At 47.1% G+C, this 17,697-nt stretch overlaps 1 protein-coding gene across 2 annotated transcripts; it reads right to left on the bottom strand.

Annotated features, from left to right (window-relative positions):
* Positions 1-6,553: 6,553 nt before the first annotated feature.
* LOC110298361 (MAPK-interacting and spindle-stabilizing protein) lies at positions 6,554-17,673 on the bottom strand. Of its 2 annotated transcripts, none has more exons than XM_021167554.3 (2): positions 17,370-17,673; positions 6,554-7,759 (listed from the first exon to the last, which is right to left on the bottom strand). In XM_021167554.3, the coding sequence occupies exon 2, from the start codon at positions 7,428-7,430 to the stop codon at positions 6,639-6,641; it is 792 nt and encodes a 263-aa protein (XP_021023213.1). In that variant the 5' UTR covers positions 7,431-7,759; positions 17,370-17,673; the 3' UTR covers positions 6,554-6,638. The 2 variants fall into 2 exon arrangements, with proteins under 2 accessions (XP_021023213.1, XP_021023214.1); XM_021167555.3 differs by having other exon boundaries at positions 15,097-17,629.
* Positions 17,674-17,697: the final 24 nt, after the last annotated feature.

Raw genomic sequence — 17,697 nt, 5'->3', positions numbered from 1 at the left:
TCTGGTCTACAGAGCAAGCTCCAGGACAGCCAGAGCTACATAGTGAGACCTTGTGTCCAAAAGAGGAGCAGGGGGAGCAAGAGCCAGAGGAGGAAAAAGAAAAGAATGGGGGCAAAGCGTTTGTCTTTCCGCTCCCTGTCAATCGGTCCAGTGCGTCCAGCTGCCTCATTCCTGCCGCCATGCCTTCTCCGTCATGATGGACCACACACTCAGCAGGTGAGAAAGCTTGCTGGACAAACATGAAGACATGTGTTTGGATCCCAGTGACCATGCCAAAACAAAGCTTGCCTTCCTTAAATTGCTTTGTTCAGGCATTTTATCATAGCAGTGAGAAAAGTAAAAATAACCAAAAGCAACTAGTGTAGACTCTGGGTTTCAGCCCCAGCACAGCACAGAAGGTCAGAGCCAAACACAGGATGTGATAGCTCAGTGAAGAGTGCTTACCTGGCACTTGAGAAATCCTGGAAGATTCCCTTCCACTATAAAAGCTGGTCTTAGGCTTAATCTCCACACCAAATCAAAAACTAAATAAGCTAGAGTTGCGGGTTCCGGGCTGGTGAGAAGGAACACCAGGCACAGACCTGCTCAGGGATGGGAGCCTGGAAACTGAGGCTCTCAGACCCTGAGCAACTTGGCTAAGAGCACGGCTGGGGATAATGACTGAGTCAGAACACTGAGGGATAACCAGATACACTTTTAACAGGCATCTGGGGTGTGGCCTGCAGCTGACACTCATAGGAACTTAGCTCTTAGCTCTTTCTTTATAAATGTCAGGATTTTGTGATATATAATATACTCCTTAACTCTGTCACTGATTGATAAGCTCTTTCTTTAGTTTTTTTTTTTTTTTTTTTGAGACCGTCTCAATGTGTAGCCCAAGTTGACCTGGAACTCACCATCCTCCTGCCTCAGCTTCCCAAGGGCCAGAATAATGGTATTGAACCACCATGCTGACTACCTTCTTTCTAGTACATAAAACAGCAGGTGAGCAAGTCTGTAAAGTAAAATCTGTGTTCTGAAAAGCTCTCCAGGACACTGTGCTGCACTAGAACAGAGGAGAACATCCACTCGGAGCTGTGACTAAGCTCTGCTGAGCAAGGGGAGTTCAAGCCAAGCAGGAATTTTCTCCTGGCAATTTTTCCTTCATAGTAGCCCTAGAGGTGCCATTAACAAGGCCCAGGAAGCTTCCACACCTGTCCTGGATCTCTCATTCCTTCCTAAAGTCAGAGGCAAACACCTCTGCCATCAACCACACGGCCCAAGATCTACAAGGGAGGGAGGGGATGGTGTGAGACCTCCAGAAACCCTCTCCCTCCAGCACAGGTCAGCGTTGAGTCCTGTGTTGTCAACTAATAATGAGAGCATGCACGGCCCTAGGCTGACATTCCACCTCAGAACTCTGTAAATGGACTCAAATTGCTCATGTGCCGTTATTCATTTTAGTCATGGAGGTTCAGTTTTCCAAGTAAAATTATTCTCCCCTGACTCTGATATATTAGTTTGAAATGACAAGTATTGCAACATTCAACACAACACACAAAATGAGCTCCAAGTTAAGGAGATGTGAATCTTCAGATGTGGGGATAGAAATGTCCAGAAGCCCATTCGAAGTTTGTGTATTTAAAACATCAAGTAATCTAGAGGCTTGGTACAATGTAGTGAGTTGTGGAATCATGTTCCTTATAATCATCTCTGTTACAGGAAGGCTACTCAGACTGTGAAAGCACGGAGGGAGGAGATGGATCGTGTGTGCCTATGTATAGTCAAAGACTTTGTAGCTATTCACATCTAACCCGGGGTAACTCAGGTGACCTGGCCAATCACTCCAAAAGGGTCTTGCTCAGTTCCCAGGATAGCCTCTGGCCCAGGATTCCCAAAGGGTCTGCCCTTATGTTCTGCCACCATTTGTAGCCCTGAGAAACATGGGGATGTCAGATTCACTGCTGGGCAGTATAGTAAGGACACACTAGGCGACAAGTGGCCAGCCTGGGATGTAGAGGATTCTGAGAAGTATGCTGAAAAGTTATCTAAAAAATCAACCAGCCCATAACCAAAAGAGAATATCCATATGGGCTAGGACTCACAGTGACCTGGTGCTAAAGGGCCGTAAGAAGAGGTAGCCTGGAGCTTTTTGGCTCTGGGCTTAAAAACAGGACATTCATTCTTCAACTCAACACACACTGGCCTTGCTGCCCTGAGGGACAGAGCATCTCTGGCCCTTCCAAGCAGCCAGGCCCACGGCCAGTCTTGAGGATGCCAGGGTCTCCATGATCCCTGATGTGTTCAGGTCTCCGTGGCTCATTCATAAAAGACTGTCTCAAAATTAACAGTCTCCAGAGCGAACAATGGACTAGACATGGTAGGCAGGCTGTATGATGAGCAGGGTGTATAGACTGGTGGTGTAGGGCTCTGAGCAATGGCTTTGCTTCAAGCACCACCCAGCCCAGGTCCCTGGCAGCCCTGAGCAGAGACCTAAAGGGTTGGCACTCATTCTGAACCAACAGCCACATATTCCAGTACAGCCAGGCCATAGCCTTGTCTATACCCCACAGACGCTCCCCAATACCCCCCTTTAAAGTACGAGGTTGTTCCAGGTTTGGAAACACTCAGCCCGAGGCCACAGAAGCAAGAAGCCTGTTTTGATAAGCAGAGCTTCCTAGAGGCCAGAAGCATAGGGGGAAATCCAGAAAGCCAAAATCCCAGCCTAAGAACCAGGTGACTGAGAGGGGAGGGAGACCCAGGGCAGACCAGACCCAGGCCCAGACCCAACCCTGCCCGGAAGAGCAGAGATTCTCCACTACTCCACCCAAAATGAAAATCCTTGCTCTGGATCTTCCTTCTCATTCCTTCAGTGTCTCTGTTAGGTACTATCCAATCTCCAGAGTGCTTGCCCACTGTGGCTTTGCCCAGGAATTAGTCATCTGGTACTACCTCAGGTTATAAGATGTCCCAGGTCCTCAGGACTTCCTCATACCCAGTTTTGGTCATGGTTAAGAATCCAGACCTGCAGCTCAGCACAGTGGTGGGGCCCTGAGAACTGTGGAGGTGCTCTGAAGACAATAGGTATATCTGCAATTCCGTGAGCTCTATGAATTACACCTGCTTTGCCTGTCTGTAACAGTCTCGTGTAACCCAAGGGCCTCAAAATCACTATGCAGCTGAGGATGGCTTTGAACTCCTGACCCTCCTGCTTCCAACTGAGTGCTTGGATTACAGATGAGCAACATCATGCCAGGTTTATGTGATGTGAAGAGCAAACTCAGGGTCTCGTGCATGCTAAGCAAGCACTCTCACTCTATGACTAAACTACAGCCCTAGCCTGTAACTTTTAAAATTCGTATTATTTGTAGTCATGTATACTTGTGTAAGTTTGTGTGGGTGAGTATATAGTTGAGTCCAGATGCCCACGGAAGCCAGAGGCATTGGATCCCCTGGAGCTGCAGCTACAGGGCACTGTGAGCTGTCCGAATCCCCATAGCTCGTTTCCTCTTAATTTAACAGACAGGTTCCCTAGCACCAATGTGAAAGAGAACTTCTAAGCCTTTTGCCTCAAGGTCCTTTGGGAAACTCACTAATGGCAAACTTCCATCTAGGAGCTCCAGAAGAAACCAGATGCCTGTTAACAAATAGAACCTGAATGAAATATTTTAGCAGTGTTTCCTTAGAGGCCACAGCAGGAGGGAGGGACTGGCCCAGTGCTCAGGGTCCCCAGTTTGATTCCCAGTGCAGAACTGTGTGGCCTTTCCCAGCTCAGCAGAAAGTCTCAGCATCCAACCTTTGAGAAGTGAGCATCTTGTTTCCTTTTTTCTTGCAGGGGACAGCCAAATGACTCACCCCTAAAATAATGGAAATTAAAGAAGATGGCACGGGAAAGGAAGGGGAAGAGGAAGACAAGCCCGGAAACCCCAAGGAGTCCCAGCACCACTGTGTCTCACTCAGGACACCTCCTGTTCATCTGGCAGACAAATTAGTTTTTAAAAAAAAATAACAAAAATTGTTACATTGGGAAAAAAATTTTTCCTTAAATTGAGGAACAAGAGTGCCACCCTGTGGTGAGTCTCTTTAACCATCTCTGGAGATACCTGTTTCTGGCATGTTCTGTGTTTTCCTTCTAACAAGCTCATGAGCATGAACACCTGAGGCCACCTGCACATGTCATCCAGAAGATGCATGTGGCATCTGAAGAGGCTAGCCTCCCTGAGGCAACTCTGGCTATGCCAGGAGACTCCAGAACCCTGCCACCCCAACCAAGGAAGCTTGGTGATGCTAGAGGAGCTCTTCACTGGAAGGTCCAGGATGAGGGGTCTCAGAGAGGCTGATCCCCAACACACACACACACACACACACAAGAAGAGCCCTTCAGGGAAAGCTTCACTCCTGGTATGTCACAGTGCTCAGTGGTATAGGCCTGGCCTTCACTGCCAACCCTGCCACTGATCTGGAGTGATGGTGGCAGATTCTGACGGGCAACTAAGGCTATTGCCAAGCTGTACTGGCTATTTTTGTGTCAACTTGACACAGCTGGAGTTATCACAGAGAAAGGAGCTTCAGTTGAGGAAATGCCTCCATGAGATCCAACTGTAAGGCATTTTCTCAATTAGTGATCAAGGGGGAAAGGCCCCTTGTGGGTGGGACCATCCCTGGGCTGGTAGTCTTGGGTTCTATAAGAGAGTAGGCTGAGCAAGCCAGGGGAAGCAAGCCAGTAAAAAACATCCCTCCATGGCCTCTGCATCGGCTCCTGCTTTCTGACCTGCTTGAGTTCCAGTCCTGACTTCCTTTGGTGATGAACAGCAGTATGGAAGTGTAAGCCGAATAAACCCTTTCCTCCCCAACTTGCTTCTTGGTCATGATGTTTGTGCAGGAATAGAAACCCTGACTAAGACAAATTGGTACCAGCAGAGTGGGGTATTCCTGTGACAACCTGACCATGTTTTGGGGAGGACTGTGGAAGGACTTTGGAACTTTGGGCTTGAAGATCCATTCATTGTTAAGAGCTCTGTCAGATGTTGTGTAGGAGCTTGGAAGATAATGCTAAGAACAGTGCAGAATATGGAGGCCTGGTTTGTGAAATTTCAGGGGGAAAATTAAAGACTCTCTTCAGGGCCATTGCTGTTTTTATTGTGAAGATTTTGTAGTTCTGGTTAGCTGGGGCTGAAGAATCAGCTGTGATTAACAAGATACCAGAACTACTAAAGCAAAAACTTTGCATTACTGGGACTATTGATGCTGGTTAGCTGGAGCTAAGAAATTAGCGGTGATTAAGAAGAGACCAGCATCGTTGAGGTGACATCTTCTGGGGAGTGTTTTCTGAAAGCACAAAGAGGCTGTGTTCCAGAGATAGGCAAGGTTGTACTCCTTCTGCAGTGGGACTTGGTAATGTGTAAGGGTCACCCAGGTGGTACTGGTTTTGAAGGCATGAAGGGGTCATGCAGAGCAGCTCAGGCTTGGCACTGTGAGAGGCCATGGAAGGCCACTGGTGAAGGTGCAGCCTCAGTTGTAATTGAAGGCCCAGGACTGAAGGGGTCATGCAGCGTTTGGGAGATGCCAGTACCATGAGATGACCACCAAGAGCAGCAGCAGCAGTGGAGTACAGGCATCTGGAGCCCAGAGGACAACATGTGTGCTACAAAGGGCATGGCTGGAGAAGTGACCCAAGCCCTTGGAGGAGCCCAGAAGATCGTGAGTTGGATCCCAGACATTGGACGGTTGGAGAATGATTTTTGCTTTGATTGTGACTGTGCCCTGATATTTTCCCTCTTGAAGGAAGAAACTGTTTTAGTGGAGCCCACAGTTAAGAGACTTTTAATTGTAAAAAGACTTTGGATTTTAAAAGAGATGGATATTTTAAAGAGATTGAAAATTTAAGAATATGTAAAGACTGTGGGACTTTTAAAGTTATTTAGATCTTGGGGATGAATAAGAATGTAAGGGTTGAGGCTTACTAGTGATGTGTTTGTGTGTCAAGTTGACAAGGGGTCAATTGTACTGGCTATTTTTGTGTCAACTTGACACAGCTGGAGTTATCACAGATAAAGGAGCTTCAGTTGAGGAAATGCCTCCATGAGATCAACTGTAAGGCATTTTCTCAATTAGTGATCAAGGGGGAAAGGCCCCTTGTGGGTGGGACCATCCCTGGGCTGGTAGTCTTGGGTTCTATAAGAGAGTAGGCTGAGCAAGCCAGGGGAGGCAAGCCAGTAAAGAACATCCCTCCATGGCCTCTGCATCGGCTCCTGCTTTCTGACCTGCTTGAGTTCCAGTCCTGACTTCCTTTGGTGATGAACAGCAGTATGGAAGTGTAAGCCGAATAAACCCTTTCCTCCCCAACTTGCTTCTTGGTCATGATGTTTGTGCAGGAATAGAAACCCTGACTAAGACACAAGCCTTTAGCTGTTACTGCTTCTGTGTCTTCTGCATCTAGAGCAGGCCAGAACTTCATGTTGCTGGTACACTACTAGTAAGACCTGAGGCCTTAACTCCCTTGAAGGTACACCACACACACACACACACAAAACTAAGCTACAAAGTTGGACAAAACCCAAAACAAGCTGACTGGTTGTGGGTTTTTTGTTTGTTTGTTTTGGCAAAACCACTTACATTAAACTGTTTATTACAGGTGTGCCTTTTAGCCCCTTGAGAAGTCATTGAGACCCTTCACTTTCACGCTGAGAATTAACATGCAGCATAGTCATTAAACATAGCAGCATCATTTTGGGGTCAGTGGTATTGTGTCCTTGTTGTTTCCCCAAGGTTTCAGCTTTGTGAGTTAAAGTCTTGATGTCTCCCCAGGTCACCCGCTTGCTTTTCTTCTTGGATCGTCTCCTCTTGATGGATTTGCTGTCTAGCTTCAGGTGCTTCTTTTGTCCAGTGCTCTCCAAGGTGCTCTCCGGGTTGGACGAATCAGAAGGGGAGCCACCCGGGAGCTCATTCATTCTATGGAGGCTACCAGGCACTGGTGAAGCACCAGAAGGTCCTGGCGGCAGTTGGTAAGGATTATTCGGGGAGGGCTGGAGTCCTGGGGTGGGATATGATGCTTCAGGAGTAGGATACTGTGCTGGTGGTTCCCAGGCTCCCGGTGGCACTGTGACCCATGCAACAGGTGGTGCTCCTGACACTGGAAGAGGAGGAGTGGGAGATGGCTCTGGAAATAGATATGGTGCATTAGTGTGCTGCCCTCCCATTCCTGGTGCCCAGGGTCCAGAAGACATGGATCCCTGTGTACCTAAAGGACCAACTGGATCTGTGGGTGCGCTATTTGGCCTAGGTAACTCTGGAAAGGGCACATTTGTTGTAACATATGACCTTGTGGGGCCACGGACTCGTACAGCAGGGCCTGGATATGGACCATTAGGTTGGGGACACGATGGTCCAGAAGGAAGAAAGGATGCTGGAGATCCTGGGAGTAGTCTGGCTGGAGGGATGAAGGGATACATTGTTGTTGGTGCTTGTCCGAGGGCACAGTGCTGCACTTAGTGGGAGTCCAGATAACACAGCAGGTGGAACTCTTGAGTTACTCTAAGGGCTGGATCCTGGCCAGCCTGGAGGAGATTGGCCAGCTTTCGGATTGCTCACAGCAGAGGTTCTGGTAGGAACTGTTCAGTCAGGTAGCACATCTGCCAATGAAAACTCATGTGGTGCGTTCCCAGCAGGATCTAAGCCTAAGGCACAGCATATAGTGGTGATGAGTCCGATGAGACAGGCGATGCAGAACCGGCCTGAACAAGTTGATTGTTTAAATCTGCTTCATAAAGGGAAATTTTCCCTAAATAAAACAAAACAGAACAACTGGTTGATTATATCACATTCTGAACCATTAGTGACCTGGCCACTTTATCAAAGTGAGGAAGAGGCCTAGAAAAGACTCAAGTAGAGGAGACTGGATGTTTGAGGATAGAGAAGAGGGGCTAGCACATAGGGCACAGGTTGGGGGTAGAGAAGAGGGGCTAGCACGTAAGGCACATAGGGCACAAGAGCAAGGACAGCTCTACAGAACAGCAATGAGGGAATAGGTGGTTCTAGAAATGTCTCCACTGCTGATTCTGGAAAATCGTCTTGTAAACTGATTTTAAAAGAAAGGATAGTTTTATAGTAACTTAGTAAAATTCTAGTAGGGTAGAATTCTCCCAAATTAAGAAAGAACATAACAACCAAACAAGCAAACCAACGTTGCCTTCTTCCTCAGTGGTGAAAAAGTAGATTCTTTCCACTTGAGATGAGGAAGGACGAGGCTGTGGAGCCCACCTCACCACTCCTACTCAGCATCACAGAGCAAGTCCTAGCCAACAGGAGATGAAAGAATACAAGGAAGGAAATAAAATGTGGGGCTGGAGAGATGGCTCAGTGGTTAAGAAAACCGACTGCTCTTCTGAAGGTCCTGAGTTCAAATCCCAGCAACCACATGGTGGCTCACAACCATCCCTAATGAGATCTGGCACCCTCTTCTGGTGTGTCTAAAGACAGTTACAGTGTACTTACATACAATAATAAATAAATCTTTTTTTAAAAAATAGACTTTTAAAAAAGGAAATAAAATGTATGTAGATCAACAAAGGAAACAAAAAAGTCTTTGCTCTGATTATCCCATTGTCTATGTGGAAAATTCCAACAAAAGTACCTCCTGGAAGATATAAGTGATTGCAGCCAGGCCGCAGGACAGAGTCAGCACATAAAAGCTGATTGTTTCCCGGGTACCAGCACTATAGCCGTGCATAAGCATCAAAAGAATTAACATCAGAGTTCCAGAATCATCAAAACAGCAATGTCAGAGGAGTGACACTAACTAAAGTCAAGTAAGTTCATATGGTGACAAGAGGCAAAATAGCATTATACTTGAAAAGATAAATAAAAACAATGGAGTAGAGTAGTCAGCCTAAAATAGGCCTACACAAGGATCAACAGATCTCTGACAAAGGAGCTAAGATATAACAATGATGTAAAGAAAGTCTATTCCACAAAAGATGCTGAAATCTCCAATGTCCACAAGCCCAAAACATGTAACTTAGACACAGAGGGTCACCTCTCAAACATAGCTCAAATGGATTATAGACCTAAAGGCAAGGGCATGATAAACACACAAGATCTCTTTAAAAAAAGAAAAAAGAAAAAAACAAAACAAAGCCGTAAGAGACACCTTTGTGTGGCATCGGGTTTGGTGGTGAGTTTTTAGACACAATACCAAAGCCAAATCATAACTTGTGGAAGAAAAACTAAGCTGGACTTCTCTAAAATGTAAACGTCCCACCTCTGAGGGCTGGCTTTCATGGAAGAGAAGCCAGGCAGGCTTCCAAGGGAGGGAGGCAACCGACAGGCCTGCCCAGCTGTGGCACTTAGGAACCACAGCAGCAAGCAGCATGGCACAGTAACCCAAAGGGTGCAGTGCTGGTGCGCACGCCTCGGTGGGAACCAGCAGCTCTCCAGCTGGACCTAAGACCAATTCAAAAGGAAGAAACGACGCCTGGTACTGGGAACCTAGCTAACTACTCATTGATAATGAAGTTATGATATTGGAAGAAAATCTATAACCACAAACTTACTAAACCACCATAATTCTAACAATAATCTATGCACGTGCGTGTCCTTAGACCCATGGATAGGTACAGTCTTCGCCTATCATCAAGGAAACTTCTCTTGCATGAGATGGAGACTACAGAAAACTACAACCCATCAAAATGCAGAGTTGTGAAGCCTAGTCCCCGTGGCTACTGCACCGAAGGCTCCGAGAATATTGTAGAAGAGAGGACAGGAAGATGCTAAGAGCCAGACAGGAAGTTAGTTTACTCCGAGAGTCGTCTCCTGGCAACAACAGCAGCTACGCTCCTAAGTCGCACCAACATGAGCTGAACAAGGACTGCACCAATGGGTATGCTGACGCGGACGGGGAAAAGCCCACTGGACTCAACCCTACACAAAAACCATAGGAAACTGAGGGAAGCTGGGGATGGGACAGCACAGCTCTCAAGGAAAGAGCACAGCAATTGGTTGTCCTGTATCAAATGGTCAGCCCTGAGAACATGCATACAGGTAGCATAATCCACACTGAATAGGCTATATTTAAGTATATATGGTGTGTGTGTATGTGTGTGTACATACATACATATGGTATATATTATGACTATATATATGTATATATATACACACATATGAGAACATATATATATATATATATATAAGAATGTATACACACACACACACACACACACATATATATGAGAACCTTATATAAATTCCTATATAAACATACACACATACTTGCATGCAACAACTCTTAAAAAGGAGGCCATAAACTTAAGGGAGAGTGGAGAGAGTACTCGGGAAGGTTTGGGGAAGAGAGGGAAGAGAAAAATGTTGTAAGTATATTATAACCTCAAAAATTAAATGTAAAAAATCCTTGGCAAAAACCTCAAACAGAGGAGCCCAAAGAAAGAGGGCTGGTTGGTATACTGTTTTATCCAACAATTGCCACAGACTTCATGGCTTTCAGTAACGAAAATGTACTCTCCCTCAGCTCAGGGTATCGAAACACACAACCCCGGCCTCACTGCAGTCTGGGTGGGCAACTTCCAGGAGCTCTGCAGTCCTCTCTGCTTGCTGCCTTCTAGCCACAGGGACAACTAAAGCACATCACTGCAGCGCCTCACAGGCTCCATCTCACCTCCTCCTGCTTTTCTCTTTTTGCCTCTACAATAAGATCACTTTCCAGCCGGGGGGTGGTGGTGGCGCATGCCTTTAATCCCAGCACTCGTGAGGCAGAGGCAGGCAGATTTCTGAGTTTGAAGCCAGCCTGGTCTACAAAGTGAGTTCCAGGACAGCCAGGGCTACACAGAGAAACCCTGTCTTGAAAAACAAAAAAAAACAAACAAACAAAAAAGATCACTTTCCACCACGGTATCTGGGACTTGAGACAACCCAACCATGTCACTATCTCAAGACCCTCAACTTGGTGCCAGAGAGATGGCTCATCAGTTAAAAGCACTGGCCGTTCTTCCAGGGGACCAGAGTTCCCTTCCCAGCAGGGTGGCTCACAGCCATCTATACTTCCAGGCCCAGGAAATCCAATGCCATCTTCTAGCCTGCACAAGCTAGACACATATGTGATACACAGACTTAATGCAAGCAAAGCACCCATACACATAATAATTTATAAAAGTCTCTCATCTCAATCATATCCTAAGCCTCATCTGTGAGGCCCCACCCACTCACTGTTCAGGAAATGCAAGCACAGACACGTCAGCCTCAACAGTCAGCACAGGAAAGGGTTCGCCTAAGGACAAACGGCACATTATCTCACGAGGAAGTGTAAGGGGCCTGAGATGCCCTGGCTGGCTTCAGCATCTAGGTAAGGGTTAGGCGAGTTCTCATATCTCGTGAGGAATCATGGGAAATTTCACTAATAGTATCAGACAGATGCTGGGTTCTTAAGGTGACTCCAGCATATGGTTAACATAAGGGCTGAAAGGAGACGAGGATCATTAAAGAAGGGTCGGTCAGACATTTCAGCTCAGAGAGAAGCCACGGCAGAAGCTGCCTGATGGACTACGTCTCCCAAAACAAACTGTGGGCTTAGCTCCTGCCTGGGAGGAACCAGAACACCTCAGACCTAAGGGCAGGCACAGCCATGGATGTGTTCAGACCAAGACTCTTAGTCCACCTAAGTTTCCTGTCTCACACGGAACAGGGACACTTTGCCTTCTCCTCTGAGACTTGATTTCTACATCAAAATAATAAACCACAAGTAGTTCATGGGATACATATTTAATCAAGACATTTATGTGTTTACCAAAACTTCACAGCCATAAACAAGATGCCTGGCCAAAGTTGAGTCTCCTATAAAGAAAGACCTGAGCCCAAGAGTCTCATCCTTGAGCCAGACACAGAACAATTAGCCATGCCTCAGAGGCAGCCCTGCGTTTTCCCCAGAAGTGCAGAGAGAAGAGCAGACCTTTGTGAGGGCGGCTGGGCCAGGCCATCTGTCAAGGAATGCAGACTTGTACACACACACCTGTCCTGTACACACACACCTGTCCTGCTTCCACTCACCTTCCTTTCCTGCTCTCCCTTCTTCCTTCTCCATTCCCTCATCTCTGGCAGCAGTGAGGGCCAAGGCCAAAGATCAGCGCTAGGCCATGTGTATAGCTCGGATGCTAAGACAAAAGGTTTCTGTCCAGGGTCTCACAGTGGGTGTGCTAATGTGTATAAATTCTGCCAGTTTATACCGGCAGGTTTCAGCCTCTGATCTCAAGGAATTTCTCTTCCCAGGATGCTTTTGTGAGTACATAATTCCAACCAACTTTGGTCTCTTCGAGGACTTCCAAAGTGATCACTGAGTTGCTTCCCCTGTCTCATCCAGCAGAGGGCAGCAGCTCCCTAATGAAGAAAGCACATGCTGCCAGCTTTGTGCCTAGTCAAGCTCCTACAAAAAGGGCTGGTACTTCCTTCTCTGGATATGTATGTATGTATGTATGTATGTGTGTATGTATATATGTATGTATGTATGTATATATGTATGTATGTATGTACGTATGTATATATATATACACACACACACACATATGTATGTATGTACGTACGTATGTATGTTTGTATGTACATGTGTATATGGACTGGGACCCACAAATGACTCCCACCTCTCTGACACCCAGTAACAAATATCTCACTGAAGCTACAAATAAGGCTTGCATAGAATTTTGGTTAACTTTCTGGATCCTTCCTAACTCCTTATGCTCAAGGCTAGGAATGGTCGCTCCTAACTCCTGGTGATGAAGAAACTGGTTCAGATAAGCTAGAAAGGCACAGGTGGCACACCTTTATAAGTTAACATATACCTGTGTGGTGGAGTACACCTGTAATGCCAGCATTAGAAAGACAGAGGCAGGTAGGGTCAAGAAGTTCAATGTCATCCTGGACTACATAGAGTCCAAGGTCAGATTGGCCCACATGAGACTCTAACAAATAAGGGGGTGGGGGGGAAACGTGGGTGGTTGAAGCGGGAGAGAGGTGAGACTTCCAATTTGGTGGCACAGCTTCAATTCCTGACTGTTGGGCTCCTGGTCTTGGCCACTAGGGTAACACCTTCTATAATCACCTGGCTCCTGCATGGGGACCTGGGGTGCTGCTCCAGCCGGACACATTAGGGTAAGTCCCAGGCACCAAGGTCAAGTTCACAAGACCAAGCTCTTGGGCACCCACTGTGTTAGTTCTAAGGGCTCAGAGGACAGGACCTGGGGCCTGCTGAAAAACACATTCTTGCATATCTGTCCCTTCCTTGATATTTTTACTGAGGGGCAGGATCCTCCGCTGTAATGAGTAACTAGGCTTGGTGGGGGTTCTGATCCTCATGGTGGCCTGTTTCTAAAGGTGACTCATGGGGTAGATGACAGGTGCTAATGTGAAGGGGCTGCCCTAAAAGGGCTTTCCACAGAGTAAGCAATCAGAGCTGAGGCAGGAGAGAGGAGCCTGTGCACTGGGGCTCTCTCAGAGACGCCCTCACTCCCCACATCACATCAATCAAGCTGACATTTCCTCCCACAAGAAGATGAGACAACTTGCATTGTTAAGGAGCTTTGATGTACAAAGAGCTTTCCCCAATATACAGGATCCCTCAGTTACTAAGATAAATGGGGAAAGATTTGACATTTATTGTGCATAATTTAAGTTCAAATAGGTTCCCAGCGAAGAAAAATTGCAAGTTGCTGAGCTGGGTCTGTGTCTCCAGTTCCACGCCTTCTGTCGCCATTTCGGCTCTGCACTGCTCTTGGGCTGCCCTGATTTTATAATTTAGAGAACAAAGCCATATTGTGGGATACCGGGAAGCTGTATTTCTACTCCTGAGATGAACTTATCCCCATCTGTGAATCATTTCTTTTTCAGAAAAACACTTAAAATGAGCAAGTGGTTTTTTTCTCTGACTTTAAAATATGATTCAAAAACATCAAATAGCTGACAATGTTTTTTAAAATAAGAAAAGAAAAGAAATGCCAGGTAGCTATCACTTTCGAGAGGGGAGTGTTCCCAAGCTTCTAGGCCAGCCTCTGAGACTCTCTGGGCACGGATGTGATGAAGTGTGTATTCTGCTCCTGATTAAAAGCCTGCTGTGTTACTCTAAAATGTGGAGCAGAGAAGTGCCTGACTACCCATGCATCAGCCAGAATGGACAAACCAAGCTGCACCCCCACGATGTCAGCAAGGACAGCAGCTCTTAGCCTCTGCTTCCACTTGTGCCTTCCCTTCAGACACAGGAGGAACAGCAGCATGGAAGCCAGAGGGCAGCAGAAGGGGCAGATGCACTCCCGTAGGTAAATGCTATGGCCTTGGGAGTTCCTGAGCTAAGAATGCAAGTAAGTAGAAAGGCCAGTGCTTTTTCCTGACACCAGGACTTGAGGATCCTGAAAGTTAAGAGCTTTGTGCTCAATCTTTATTCCTAGAGAGGAGGTTATGGTCTAGGGTATGGGAAGAGCTTAGCAGTAAGTGCCTGATTCATACTCTAAGCCCTCTGACTTCCCGATGACATACATCTACCGGACCCAATGGATACATATTAGGTAATTCACCTGCTTCTGATACCCTGGGTGACACCCTAGAAATTTTAGAAGTGTCAGTAGAATCTGGCCAAAAGCAAGCTCAGGGATTCCAGGCAAGGAAGCAGGCAACTGGACTAGCAACTCCAGCAAGCATATAATTGTCCCAGGACCCCTGCCCCTCAATCCCCAGGGCTCCTCTATGCTCACCTGCCCTCTGCCCTAGGTTCCTGTCCAACTCCAAGAAGTCCCAAAGTCTGACTGAGGATGGGAGCTTAGACTGAAGTTAGTGCTGGTTTACAGCTACAGGAGTCAAGCAAGTTTCTACAACCCAATCTGGAGTTAGGCGATGACAGTCAGCACTACTTGGACGGCGTCTCATTTGAATTACACCTACTCCACTCCCGCACCAAAGCCACTGAACTTTCCATGTCTAAGGTTAGATAACATGCACCATCTCTATCCCCTCACCCCGTCCTCAACCCCTATCACCCATCAAGCTCACAGATGCTACTCAACAGCTTCAGCACCCATCTTTCCACCCCATGCTAAGTTCTCATGCACTCCCTCCTATCAACCCGCTTACATAGTAGACAGAGATGACTCAAAGATAACCTGCTCCTGATGGACTCTGAGCTCCTGTGCACAAAGACTACATCAGTCTCACTCAACATTCACACAATATTTGTTTCATTAGTTACTAACCGTTGCTATGGAGACCTTAAGATCACAGAAGGCAGGGGCTGGAGCAGAGTGGCTTAAGGTCTCTAAGGAATGACCCACAAGGGTTCTCAGTCTAAGGACAGAACCACATCCTTAGAGAGGAGGACAAACAGACAAGAGAGGAGAAGTGGATAGAGTGGAGGTGGAGAACAAGGCAGGTACTACCCCACTCCACATCAGAGTAAGCCATAGAAAACGATGGGGCTCGAGACGGCTCAGTGCATGAGAGCACTTGCCGCTCCTCCAGAGGGCCCCAGTTTGGTTCCGAGCACCTATGTCCCGCAGCTCCCTACTGCCTATAATGCCTAGGATCCAACACCCTCTTCTGGCCTGGGCACAGATGTGCATACATTTTAAAAAGTTAAATTTGGCCTATGCTGGCTCATTTCATGTCAACTTGACAGGGTGGAGTCATCTGAGAGGAGGATACTTCAATGGAGAAAATGCCTCCCTCAGATCTGCCTGAGGGCAAACCTGTTATTTTCTTAATTAGTAATTGATGGGGAGGAGTCCAGACTATTATGGGTGGAGCCACCTCTGTCCTGGTGGTTCTGGGTTCTGTAAGAAAACAGGATGAGCAAGCCATGAGGAGCAAGCCAGTAAGCAACACACTTCCATGACCTGCATCAGCTACTGCTTCCAGGATCCTGCCCTGCTTGAGTTCCTGCCATGATGTCCTTCAGTGATGGACTATAATGTGGAAGTGTAAGCCAAATATACTGCCTGCCACTAATTATTAAGGCAGCTACTTACAGTTCTGTCCATTCAGTCTGTCATTCTTCATTGAGAAGCACCCCAGTACACACAGACACACATCTGTGACAGTGCTGTCTAGCTACATTATCTTAAACATGCAGCTACAATTAGGCAGATAGGAATATTGAGATTACTTGAGATACCCATGCCTACAGGGAGTCTGGATAAACTTAAGTTAAACCCCAGTTCTGCAAGCAGTCTCAGAATGCTTCTTCCCAGGCTTGGAATTCCGTCCTCAAGCTCCTCCCAAAACGTCCTCCCAGAACTATACATATGTTCTTAACTCTCCTGATGCTCTGGAGTGTCACCTGGGTGACATTCCTATATCCTCACTACTCCATGTCTCTTATTCTTCTCCATTACTCTCATACACCCAGACACATGCAGCTCATTTTATCCTCCTACTTAACTCAGAGACAGTTCGTTCAGAAACAACCCTGAGTGCTGCTACTGATAGAAGGCCTATTTCTTCATGACTTTCTCCAGCTCTTGGCCATAGCCAGCCCTCTCATCAGAATTCACCCCCTGAAAAACAGCTTCCTTCTCTGGACCACCTTGCCTCCACTACTATGACTAGCCTTCCTTGGCCACTCTGTTCTCCCCACAGCTTCTTGCTGCCCTTTAAACACATTAGCAAGCTTAGGTGTGCTCCGTGCTTGTAAACCCAGCGCCAACGAGGTGGAACCAGACGTATTTCAATTTAGAGACCAGCCTCATGTTACATGGCAAGACCCTAATCAAAGTGTGTGTGTGCAATTGAATTAAAAATAAAACATCGGAAAGAAAAGGTCAGGGTGGGCCAGCCTGTGCACTAGCTGTTCTCATTTCTAGCAGCCGACCAAGACGTCAGCCTGAGATTCTTTCTTATCTCCTCCAATTGCTCTCCTTAAGATACCAACTGCTCCAATCTCCTTCCCCTGCTTCTGTGCTGTATTTAATTCTAGTCCACTTGACTTTCCCCAGGTTTTTCTTATTGTCTCTTCTCCGCTGAAGAGAAAACTCCAACAGGACAGACACATCACCTCTACACAAGCAGCATCCCAGCCAAGACTGAGAGAATAGAAAAAGCACTTGCTAAAAGGCAAAACATTTTTGAAGTGGAGAATGCTCTGGTTTGGAACAACTGCCCTCTAGTGGTGCAGTATGCTCACTGCCAACTTCATAGTGATTTCGGATAAGTCAAGCCCACGAACGAATAATTCCTCTTCATACTAGAAGAACACACCCACAAATAAAGCAAATGTCGAGAACGGTTCCCTAGGGGCTATACTGAGAGCTCAAAGAACCCCTGAAGTAGCACTCTGATGAGATCGGTGCTCAGAAGCACCGATCAAAGATTCTGGGGGCAAGAGAGCCTGGATGATGGGCAAAATTACGCACGCAGGTACTGGGTTCCAGGTGCTCCGGGGATCAGAGGCCCCGCCTGCCCACGGCCGAGCGCTCTCTATTGGCAGATCCACGGAGGTTCCGCGTTCCCGTTGGCTCAGCTGTAGGAAGGACCCAGGCCTTCGAGCATCCAATCCAGCCGGCCGCAGAAGAAAGTCTGAGGCCTTAAGAACGCAGAGGGCGTCGCGTCCTAGCCTTGACAGGACTCGAGAAGGCCGCCTCTATCTGCCGGCGGACTACTCCAAGACACTCCTCTCCGTGGACCGCAGCGGCTACGTAGGTCCAACCTCAAGACAGCTCGCGCAGACGCAGTCGGAGCACG

Source organism: Mus caroli, unplaced genomic scaffold (assembly GCF_978045245.1).
Source record: "Mus caroli unplaced genomic scaffold, Mus_caroli_1 scaffold_8, whole genome shotgun sequence".
Lineage (NCBI taxonomy): Eukaryota > Metazoa > Chordata > Mammalia > Rodentia > Muridae > Mus > Mus caroli.
This window is presented reverse-complemented; position numbering and strand designations above follow the sequence as displayed.